The following is a 12,142-nucleotide window of genomic DNA, read 5'->3' on the forward strand; positions in this document are numbered from 1 at the left end:
AAGGTTCCTGTGTGAGGAATGGCCCAAAAACCCCTGAGATGCACAGCGTGGCGTCTTACCATGACCCCCGCAGGCATGCCTGTATCATCTGGCCTTTTGCCCATACTGAGTCATCCGCCTCCGATCTCACCCCTGCTCCTTTCTTAACTCCCCCCTGGCGGTTTTTTACCCCTTTGCATCACGACTCGCATGTTTGGCAGCCTCTGGGGTTGTGGGTTGGAGAACAGGGAAAAACTGGAAATGTGAGAGGTTGGCCAGGGCTTATCACTGCACATAGAGGGGCAATATATGAGGCAGGATGAGTCAAAGAAGTTGCTTCTTTAAAAGATCAATTTAAATATAAAGGGCAAATAAACATCTGCTCTGTCAAGTCTGCCAGTCTGATCTTGAAGTGGGCAATCAGAAGTGCATATTTTTTCAGTAGAGATGGACAACATGGCTAAAACTCCCCCACCCCCCCCCCCCCCCCACCCCCATGGTTATTTGACATTACAATTATGTTGACAAAATAGTTTCATCATTATGAATTACATGTAGTAAAGTTGAATCTCATGTGTTTTTCCCATAGGGTTCCTGAAGCCCCAGTGTTCAATACCACCACCGCCTCAGAGAGGACGAGCAGAAGCATGTACGTGTTTCAGCGGAATGTGTGCTCTTCATCAGCGCAGACTTTCTACAGGTAACGAATGCTTATTCAGGACTGCAAAATCACTTATGTTCTCTGTAGAGCGTAAGCTTTTAGCAATAATTCAACGGTTGGCAGCTATGTAGCTTCAGCATATAATAATTCTGCCTTTTTGTGTGCGTCAACTGTTCCCATGAAACCTTATGGTTCTTACTTTGAAGAACACTCAAAATGCATGCATAAATCAATGCATTGAAGTCATATTTAGAGCCCTAAACGGATTTCCACTGCGCTCGGCTATAACTCATGCCAAATGTGTCTGGTCTTGTAATATGTCTGCATCTGCAAGAAACAAGACACATCTTGCGCCACATGCGTACACATACAAACACACTCTTTAATCTGAAATAGTGTCTGGCCCCATCCAAATGTTTCGGCCCTGCAGTGTGTTATTTACAGTTTGTTGTGCTAGGGCTGATGGACATGTTAGCAACCAGTCTTCTCTAAGTGATCCTTATGGGGTAGAGTTACGGCACATTCCAGCCGTGTCCCTGTGGTATGTGGAGAATGATATACTGTTGGCTTGCGTGTAAGTATGTTTTGTTACATGTCTTTTATTGTATTGTCCTAACATAGTGTAACCTCTAGATCAGTTCATAAGCAAGTGAAAAATGAACTGATTCATAAAAAAATGGGTCCATAAAAGACTCCTGAATCAATTCAGTTTAGAATCCTGTAGGACTGTGGTTCTCAGTTGATTTTGTGTCTAGATTTTTCATTGCGCATCAAGTAGCAACCGAACAAAATTTAATGCACATGTCCTCACAATGAAACATTGAAATTCATTAATTTGACAGTTTTGGATGAGGACATGACATATCTGTATTTTGAATGGTTTCAACTAATTGACAGATGAATTGTTCAGTTTGACTGGACAGACGTCAACAACAAAAGATACATAAAATGTTTACTCCTAACGTTGATAAGCCAATTTATTTAGTTATTCTTCATATGCACAATTATATGGTTAATTAGGTTTAATTAGTTGCATTTAGCAACATCTTTTTTTGCCCTATCATAACAGATTTGCAACCTTGTTTGTGACATCAGATGAGAATCACGGATGTGGGAAAAACTCCTGTGTATCTATATAAATGAGTCAGTTCTGTTCCCCTGCATGTGCCAGGTGCATTATGGGAGACCTTATCCATATATGCTATTCAAATGAGATACCATTTTGATTCATCTCTTTGATTTTGCTTTGGGATTGGATTTGATGGTCACTTCTTTGACTTTTTTTTTTGTTTTATAAAATATTTTTTACAAAAGCCCCAAAGGGTTCAGCGTTTGCTCAGAAGCACAAGTTGAAGGCTGGTTTATCCCTCACGTAGCCATGTGATTTGATTGAATCCATGTTTTATACTCTCTCAACCCTGAAAGGCATGGCAAGCATGTTTCAATAGCCACTGCAGATGGTCTGCATACATCATTTACAACAAAGGGCTACTTTTATTGATGGTATACAGAGAGATTTCCTTGGTTTAGTTGATTTACTCTGAGCCATTCGTGCTCAAGTCGTACTGTTTGTGAAAAATGTTAAATATTTCCGCAAGCTGGCGTGGTGGTCTTGAGACACTCCAGAGAGTTTTTGGCAACACAAATAAGTTTGCCTATTAAAATGATTTCTTTCTACATATTGTCTTTTCCAGAGCCCATAATAGAGCTTGTGGATAACGAGTCTTTAAAACCCTGCGTGGTGCTCAGCAGTCTGTTCGCGGTGAAACGGTTACTGTGGAAACCCTGTGGTCTGGTGTGGTGGCTAGCCTAACTGGAGTCGCTCGTTTATAGAAGTAGTAATAGCCGTGTTTCTAATTAGGGAATGTGTTTCCGTAAATCTCTTCAGAGCGGGAGGATGTGTTCCAGTCTTAGCTTGTTGCTTGTACCGTGGTGACCAAAATCACACATTCGAGTAAGGAAGATGACATGGGTTTGTTGGCGAACGAAGCAGGCAAAGGAACGTCACCGGGGGAGATCTGAATCCCTGATGTGGCGGCACTTTGGCTTCCAGTGGTTTTACATTGTTTTTTTGTTGTTTTTTTACAAAACATACCCTTACTGGAAAGAGACCGTGAGAAACAGCGTCCTTATTCAGTTCCAACTTCATTTCAAAGGCGCTTGGTTTTTATTAATATAATTTTTTTTTTTAAGTGCTCGTATGAAGTGCGCAAGAGGGAGCACTTAAAAAACTGCTGCGGAGGGGCCTCACAATGCCGTCCTTGTACTGCGATCTGGGCTCTTCTTGCTGCAGCGAGTAGAGGAATGGAAAAGATTATCCACAGGAATGTCTGGGGTGCCCTCAAACGCAGCGCTCCGCGTGACCGGCCAATGGGAGAGCTCAACCGAGTGGCGGGCTAATTTTTTCCTGATGAACTCAGCCGCCTGCTTCATAATGGAGTCTGATTGCCAGCGCTGAACTCACATATGGTCCATGTTTGCCGAGCCCAAATGACAGGACCACTTCTGTAGCGGGCAGAAGGAGACGATCGCTGGCTCAGTTTTTTGTTGTTTCATTAGGGTTGGGTAAGGAGACGAGGGTTAGTCAGACTCATTTCAGATCACTTTCTCCTTCAGGTGTGGGTGTTTTTTCTTTAATTATTCACTTTTTATTGGCTTCACTTATCTTAAACTCAATTTACGCCCTAAAGCCAAACCTTATTACTTCTAGCCACACTTAATTATATTGGTTGGGTCGCGTTGCATCTCTCAGCTTCATAAATTCTCCCAATTAATTTGGAGGCTATTTATTGTCCCGAGTTCTTGGAAGCAACTTTTGCGGCCCTATTACGACAAGTGGCTGTAGAATTAACTGCATAAATTACTCTGCTTGAGGTGGGTGTGTTTTAGCTCCGTGGAACGTCGCCGGCAGCCTACAGAGAGACAAAAAGAAAATGCGGTCAGGCTTTCCGAGACCAAAGCATGTGTTTGTAGACCTTGTGGTTGCACGGGAAGGGGAAGGTGCACTCTGGGGTCAAAAGGTGAGGGAGGTCAAGGAAAGGAGCTTGTTAGCTGCAACATTTCCATGCTCCTTGTTTTTTAATTGGGTCTGGTTGGCGTCCATGCTCGCCCTCGCCACTTCCTGTTGGCCCGGGGCCGCCAAAAAGGGGCCTGGAAACTCCAACTTGTTGATTATAGAGTCAGGCTCTTTATTCGCTCTGAAATCCATCACTACCCGGCGTACAGGCTATTTTAATGGTAATATTTATTTAAACTGGGCTTCAAAGGTAACCCAGTGGAGAAATAACAATTCGGCTGCCATTTTTTAACATGTCTTTGTCATATGTACTCATGTTGGTTTATATTCTCCCAGCGAGCCTGCAGTCTGTCATTATTTGGGTCGTAGCTGCCAAGAGGGTTTGGGCTAATTGGATTTCGAAGTTCATTTTCATCAGCTATTTGATAAAGACCTGGCAGCAGTCCTAAACACTCCAGCCACCCCCGGTTTCTGCACCAATGAGCACATTCCATACGTCGGGAGTGTAATGAGGAGAAGCAAAACGAAAAGTTTGATCTGAGTGATCTCATCTGGGAGAGACGTTTTACTTTATTCCCTCATCAGCCCCGTGTAAACACTGGAAGCAAAGTGGGAGTCATGTGGCTCATTGGGATGGAGTTTTCCCCGTGACGCTGTCAAGCACTTTTTGTGCTAATCTGCCAGCTAATTGAAAGCAGCTTGCTTTCATGTCTTGTGTTACACTGCCCATGCCTCTTGAAATGAAAATGATGGAGGACACATCTGTGATATTGGCTTTAAATAGATGTTTTTTGGATCAGAGATGTCAGGCGCTATGATGTATTAGCAGAGAGTGCAGTGTGTCGGGAGGCGATCCAAGATGGCAGCCGGTACGGTCGCAGTTTCATGCAGTTGATTCAATTTGACTTTCCATCCCCTATATTTTAACTCTTCGATTATGCATTCAGCCATTTGGATTAACTGAACCCTTGAACTCACATGGAAACCAAGGATAGCACGATGAAACGCAAAGGAAAAAATAAGAGCTCTACCACCAAGTTGCTTACGGAAGAGATGGAATTAGATGTTCCTGTCGCTGTTGGTGGGTCTGCTGCACACATCGAGGTAGACCATCAATATGATCAACAACATCCTGATGTCACCCGGTCTGAAAGCCCAAGTCTCGAGATCGTACATGACTCCGATCTATATACGCCTGTGAAACCTCAACAAAAGAAATCTCGAGGTGAAATTTCCCTGACGGAATTGCAAGATAATGTCATTGCAACATTGACATGCAGGATTAAAGAAAGTGCAAACGACCTCAGCAAAATGATTACCAGCAACACAGTGAGCATTGATGGCCTTAAGAAATCAATTGACTTTGTGTTTGAAGAAGTAAACGGCTTAAAAACAGACTTGAAAAGCTGCAAAACTACCACCAACTTAAACAGCACCAAAATCCACAAACTTGAAAATATCAACCAAAAAGTCACTTTGTTCAGTTCACTGTGTCTCAGTTGTTCCCGACTCAAACTTTCTTTCAAAGATGCCATAGATATTGTGCATCGACTGGAAAAGCTGAAGGAGCAGCCAATAGACCAAGACCAGTAATTATTCGCTTAGTGAGAAGACGCGGGACCTGATCTGGCGGCAAGCCAAGCACTCTGAATATCTGAGGAGTCACAAGCTGAGATTCACAGAAGATTTGACAGAAGAAGTCACTGAGGATGAAGAAGTGGCCGTTGGTTGAAGCTGCTAGGAAGGAAGGAAAATTAGCGTTCTGGAAAGAGGTGCAGTCACCCTCGTGAAATCAAGTGATTTTCATCTTGCGTCATGTGAACACTTTTCCCTCTGACCTGTTTCTAGGCCAAGTTGTAGGCCAACTTGTAAGTTTGTACTAGTGTTTATTACTTGCCTATTTACTTTTGGGTTAATGTTATCTGTAACATTTATAGTTTCATAACCGGGTTCATTCTTATTTTATTTCATTTCGAAGGGGATGGAAGTTTTTCTAATACTGTTCTTATTTCTTTTGTTCCTCATATATTCATGTTGTTTTCGTTAGTTACACTTAATGTCAGGGGTTTAATGTTCAACGTAAAGCTTTGTTTTTATTTGCTAAACAGCAGAAATCTGACTTTTGTTTCTTTCAAGAAGTTAATTCAATTCCCAAAGACGTAATTTCTGGAAAGAGGGGGATCCCCTTGGTCATTTCATTATTTTAGTTATTAAACTAGATCTGGTGATTATAATTATTATACATTTTTATGGGTACAATTCTAAAGTTGAAAAATATGCTTAAATCAAAAAATTAGAGAGTCGTATTACACACTGTTTATCTAAATTCCCAAATTCACTTATTCTAATAGGAGTAATAACTATTGCACTAATTGGGAGTTATTTAAATTTGAAGCTTCTAAATTTCTCAGAAAATTTGGCAGTTTATTATCTAAAGCTAAAAAACTTGAAGAGGAGACGAAATTACGGCTTTTACTCATAAATCTCCTCCAAATTTGTCGGATAATGAATGTCTTGAGTTATTCACACTTCAAAGCCAATTAGATATTTATAAAAGGAGGGCAGAGGGGGCCTTCATTAGATCTAGACAGAGATGGTTGGAAAAAGGTCATTTCTTTCAATTAGAGAAATTCCATGCAAAAACAAATACAATTTTGCATTTGAATATTAATGGTATGATAACACATAACTCAAAGGACATTGCAGATTACTGTTCGACCTTTTTTAGCACTCTTTACAATTCAGAGTTTAATGACAATAATTCCTCTGTTTTTATAGATAGTCTTACTAATTTGAAAACTATAAATGAAGATCAAAAAGAACATTTTGATAGTTCTATAAAGAAAGTCCTTCAAGCTATTACAGAGCTCAAGTTTAATAAATCCCCTGGTGTAGATGGTTTAAACTCTGAATTCTATAAAACCTTCTCAGAAGAACTTTGGATTTTCTTATCGATGACACACAGTCAGGTTTTATACGTAATAGACACATTTCAAATAATATTTGCTTGGTATTAGACCTCGTTGATTACCCACATCTATACCCAGATGAGTTTCATTCTTTTCTTAGACTTCCATAAGGCCTTCGACACTGTTGAACATAATTTCGTATATTCGGCCCTAAAAAAAAAAATTGTTTTGGTGATTTCTTTATTAATTCCATTAAAACTTTATATTCTAATGCAAATTACTTTTAAGTTTGTCACTGTTTGTATATGTCTCTTTAAATATTTCAGTCGTCATCCGTTCTTTAGTGTGATGATGATGATAATAATATTCCTTGTTGTTGGATTAATAATGATGATGATGAATATAATTATTAATGTATTGTTAATAATAATAATAACAAATGAATTAATAAAAATGCTTTTTACTATTATTATTGTTATTATAAATAATATATGTTTTTACGTTGTCCGGAACACTCCCTGCCGTTGGATATTCCCTTCTCAAAGTCATTGATTTATTTAATTTGATATTTATTTACATTTATACAGGTTTTTTTTGTGTGCAAAATACATTTGCTTTTTAGGACTCTATTATAAAAGACCACCCCTTGTGTAAGATATGAGTGTATCACCGTCACGTTGCATTTTTTTGTGGCAAAATGGAAAAACAATACTGATAAACACTTGCTTTGACTGCCAATACAAACACACAGCCACACTTTTACCTCAAACGACTGCAGGACAACACACACTGTAGAATGGAATGACTTTAGTGTGTGTGTGTGTGTGTGTGTGTGTGTGTGTGTGTGTGTGTGTGTGTGTGTGTGTGTGTGTGTGTGTGTTTGTGTGTGAGAGAGAGCATCATAAACTAGTTGATTCAGTGACCATCTCTGAAGGAGAGCCCAGCTGACATTCTTAGTTACATGCCAGCCAATTAGAGCCAGAGAGACTGAAAGAGCATGTGTGAAACAAAAGTGTGAGTGGCAATAGTTAGAGACATGGGGCCAAATCTGCATGAGGAAGCAAAAAATAAAAAATGGAGTTACAAACAGAGGAAGTGGAGCTCACATTGGCACAGTGTGACAGCAGCCGCTCGTTGTGTCTGGGTCAGGAAAAAATCAGAGCGACTAAGCCTTTGATAAATCTTTGAGCTCTTAATCTCTGTGTGCCACCATCACAGTGAAATCCTATCTCATTGTCACAGCTGACCGAGGGAGTTGGTGGGCGGCAACAGCGTGTCTCGCTCTGCATCTCACTGCCTTCTGGGATATGCAGCCTTTCCATGGCCTTTCTCTGTCTGTTGCGTCATTAAGGTTTAATTTATGGTGATCATGGCTCGAAGTCATCATGAAATCAAAATTAACAGTTTACTTTTTCTTTTTTTTTAATACATTGACTGACCTTATTGTGATTTAAATGATGCACATTTTTGAAGTCAAAACCTTTTTTATAAAATTTCTTAGCTTCTGAAAAAACTTTTTTTTATTCAAATTTCTGAAATGTATTCAATTGTCTGACGTTCTTGAAAAACACTATGAATTTGTATTTAAGCCTTGCATTTCTCTCTCTAAGTTTAGATATGTTTACAGTAGGGCTGGACCCGAATATTTGAATAATCGTTCGGTGGGTTGGTATTCGATTTGAAAATTTGACATTCGAATATTCGTTTGTTTTGGTTTTTTTTGCACACCTGGGATCCCCCGCGAAACGGTTCTCAAACGCTTGAATAAGGCCGGCGACTCACTGGCTGCGTGGCGTGTCCGTTTTTATTTCGGCTCCCATGTTAACAGGTTGGAGTTTGCACACTGCCTGCGTGAAACACGCGTCTCAGGCGCGGCTCGAGCCACGCGGAAAACGCGTGCATGCTAGAAATAGAACCGGAGTTTGTATGGACCGAAGTGCATGCCTGAGCTTGTGTTTTGGGTTAAGCTGCGGCTTTGACATTGTGGAAAATAGAATAATAGAAACAAAATGTATTAAGCCTTTTTACCCATTATTATCAATCTAAATTAATCTCATTTTTAATTTAACTTAATTTCGGTTTTCTTTATTTAAATTTCGTTTTTCTTTATTTAAATTTCGTTTTTTCTTTATTTAAATTTCATTTTTCTTTATTTAAATGTCATTTTTTCTTTATTTCAATTTCGTTTTTCTTTATTTCAATTTCGTTTTTCTTTATTTCAATTTCGTTTTTTTTTTTTTTTTAATCTACCCTTTACTGTATCAGTAATTTGTTAGTCAGAAAAATATTAGACTACCTTAAAAGTATTGCTTAATTTAACAGACCTGTGTGTGTGCGTTTTATATCACTAGTGCAGTGTCCGTTTTCGGAGAAAATAAGCCCTGCCCGCGTGAGGCGCGCCGCTTCCCGCTCGCGCTGTTCTGTAGTTTACTAAAAGTTTATTAATTCTGAATGTGTCGCGTCTCGTGTGTCCATGTCTATGGTCCATCTATATTGCACCAAATGCGACACTGCACTCCTGTGTGAAGTCGATTGGATGAACGGTTCTTGAAATAATAATAATGCAAACGGACAGACAGACACATAGAGATTCCTGCCTTTATTAGAGAGAAGAATATGTTCAGCACCCTCTCCCCGAAGCTTCGAATATTCGATGTTCATTACTACCGAAGCTTCGAAGCTCAAAAAATGGTATTTGGATCAGCCCTAGTTTACAGTGCAATTGACTGCTGGAATTTAACATTTACTGAGATGACAGTCTTTCCAACTGCAGTGCAGTAAAATATTACAAATAGACTGTTATTTGTTTGCACCATGCATTGTTTTAGGATCAGACTTAGGGTGACATATAAAAACAATTGCGAATTTGATATATTGTTCCGTCAGAACCTTTTTTTTCCCATTCAGTTTGCGCAACAATATATTTTTGCATACTTGGAGTCTTACAACAGTAAGACATTCAGTGAGGCCCTTCCAAAGGAACTGGCCAATCTGGGTGATTTATTTATTGATCCTGGTTTTCTTCCGGACGAATGTGTGCGGCTGTCCAAACATAAATTACAGTAGTTGTGCCCAGAGCTTCTCACTTATCTGTGACTGAAAAATACAGACTCTTTAGAACGCAGCACACTGGCTGTTTGTGTGCGATTTGCTTGTTTATGTGTGTGTGTGTGTGTTTATGGAAGAAGAGCTCCAAGTGTTGTTTGGATGGACGCCTCCACTGAAGTCATCTGATTCCAATATGCATAAGATCTGTCCTGCCAGGGACAACAGGATGCTTTGGATCAGACACACATAGGTTCAGTGTGCATGCTGATTTTACAAACATAAAGTACTGACGTACTTTAGCACTGATCTTTCATGCTCCTTTGGGATGGATGGGGAAAAATTCAAAGGTCTTTGGGAATCATATACAAAAATTGTTTAGATTAGGCAAGTTATGCACGTAATATGTGACCGCTCTCTATCATTTTGAGTTATTTTTAATCAGAAATGCATTTATAATTTGAATCTAAAGTTTCTAAACCGTTTTCAGAGATTTTTATTGACAGCCTTTTTCATTAAAACATATGCACTACTGATTCAAAGTTTGGTGTCTAAGTTTTTTTTTTTTTTTTTTTTCATATTTTTGAAAGAAGGCTCTTATGCTTTACATATCTCTCTAATGCTTCCTGTTATGGCAGTCTTCACTGTCACATGATCCTTCAGAAATCATTATAATATGTTGATTTGGTGCTCAAGAAACATTTCTTATTATCATTGTTTAAAACAGTTGTGCTGCATTTTCTTCGGGGTTCTTTGATGAATAGAAACTGACCCCAAACTTAACCTCTCTCTCTCTCTTACATTTTTTTTATTATATATGTATTTCTGTTTTTTTATGTGTATTTTTTTATGTTAATCTCAATAGTTTCTCATACGTCAGATGACGCATTGCTGCAATGTTGCACGCATATCGTGTTTCGCCATACGTCTGCACATCGGCTGTTTGTTAACTGGACCGTGCCTTAGGCTTAGCAGTTGTCAAAGCTCAGGTGTCCTTTGGAAAACGCACGGTCAGTTAGCTCTATCCACAAAGGCACAAGGAAGCTGGTTTCCCTTAGGGCGGCCGCTAAGAGCTTGAGAGGGCATGGGGGCTCGTAGGGGAGGTCATGGATGGGGCTCTGTCGGTATTTTGACGCTAAAATGATTAGACACACTTGGCATTATACCCAACGCTGTGGCGGAGGGGGGCACAGGCAACTGGAGTGATTGTTTGATCCGAATGCCACCAGAGCTGTTCTCATGAAGGCCAAGGTCAATGTTCAGACAACTGCCATCGTTGCCATCTTTTGATACAGGTTAAAGAGGGCATGAGGTCACTGAAAGAGGGCATGAGGTCACTGAAAGAAAGGAGATTGTGACCTTACAATGTCATACAGGTGGCAACAGGGTCAGCCGAGTGTGCTAATTTGCAGCAAAGCATGCTGGGATACAGTCAGAATGGGACAAATGTGTTACTTGTTGCCCATGTTTGCACTGGAAGTGGTTTGGTACTTTTACAGCTAATGGAAATGTCTTGTTTTGATGCGCCGCTGTTCAGGGACACACAGCTGTGACTTTGGTTCTTTGGTTCTTTTTTTTTTTTTTTTAAAGACTCTTATGAATCAGAGTTTCAGTTATCAGTCACACTGATAGGCCTATATACACTGCTCAAAAAAATTAAAGGAACACTTTGAAAACACATCAGATCTCAATGGGGAAAAATATCATGCTGGATATCTATACTAATATGGACTGGGTAATGTGTTATGAACGAAAGGATGCCACATCGTTTGATGGAAATGAAAATGATCAACCTACAGAGGATTGAATTCAAAGACACCCCGGAAATCTAAGTGAAAAAAATTATGCATCAGGCTTGTCAATTTTGCTGAAATTTCATTGCAGCAACTCAGAATGGTACTCAGTAGTTTGTATGGCCCCCACGTGCTTGTATGCATGCCTGACAACGTCGGGGCATGCTCCTAATGAGACGACGGATGGTGTCCTGGGGTATTTCCTCCCAGATCTGGACCAGCGCATCACTGAGCTCCTGGACAGTCTGAGGTGCAACCAGGTGATGTCAGATGGACCGAAACACATTGTCCCAGAGGTGTTCTATTGGATGTAGGTCAGGTGAGCGTGGTGGCCCTTCAATGGTATCATTCCTTCATCCTCCAGGAACTGCCTGCATGCTCTCGCCACATGAGGCCGGGCATTGTTGTGCACCAGGAGGAACCCAGGACCCACTGCACCAGCATAGGGTCTGACAATGGATCCAAGGATTTCATCCCGATACCTAATGGCAGTCAGGGTGCCATTGTCTAGCCTGCAGAGGTCTGTGCGTCCTTCCATGGATATGCCTCCCCAGACCATCACTGACCCAGCACCAAACCGGTCATGCTGAAAGATGTTACAGGCAGCATAACATTCTCCACGGCTTCTCCAGACCCTTTCCTGTCTGTCACGTGCTCAGGGTGAACCTGCTCTTATTTGTGAAAACCACAGGGCACCAGTGGCGGACCTGCCAATTCTGGTGTTCAATGGGAAATGCCA

General features: G+C 40.4%; 1 protein-coding gene across 3 annotated transcripts in view; it reads left to right on the top strand.

Annotated features, from left to right (window-relative positions):
- rxraa (retinoid X receptor, alpha a) overlaps positions 1-12,142 on the top strand; it is a 162,444-nt gene that overhangs the window by 83,976 nt on the left and 66,326 nt on the right. For all 3 annotated transcript variants that reach the window (XM_079847742.1, XM_079847744.1, XM_079847743.1), the window contains exon 2: positions 569-679. In XM_079847742.1, coding sequence (XP_079703868.1) covers positions 569-679 — 111 coding nt within the window. The remainder of the gene's footprint in view (positions 1-568; positions 680-12,142) is intronic.

Source organism: Squalius cephalus (genome assembly GCF_949319135.1).
Source record: "Squalius cephalus genome assembly, chromosome: 17".
Classification (NCBI taxonomy): Eukaryota; Metazoa; Chordata; class Actinopteri; order Cypriniformes; family Leuciscidae; genus Squalius; species Squalius cephalus.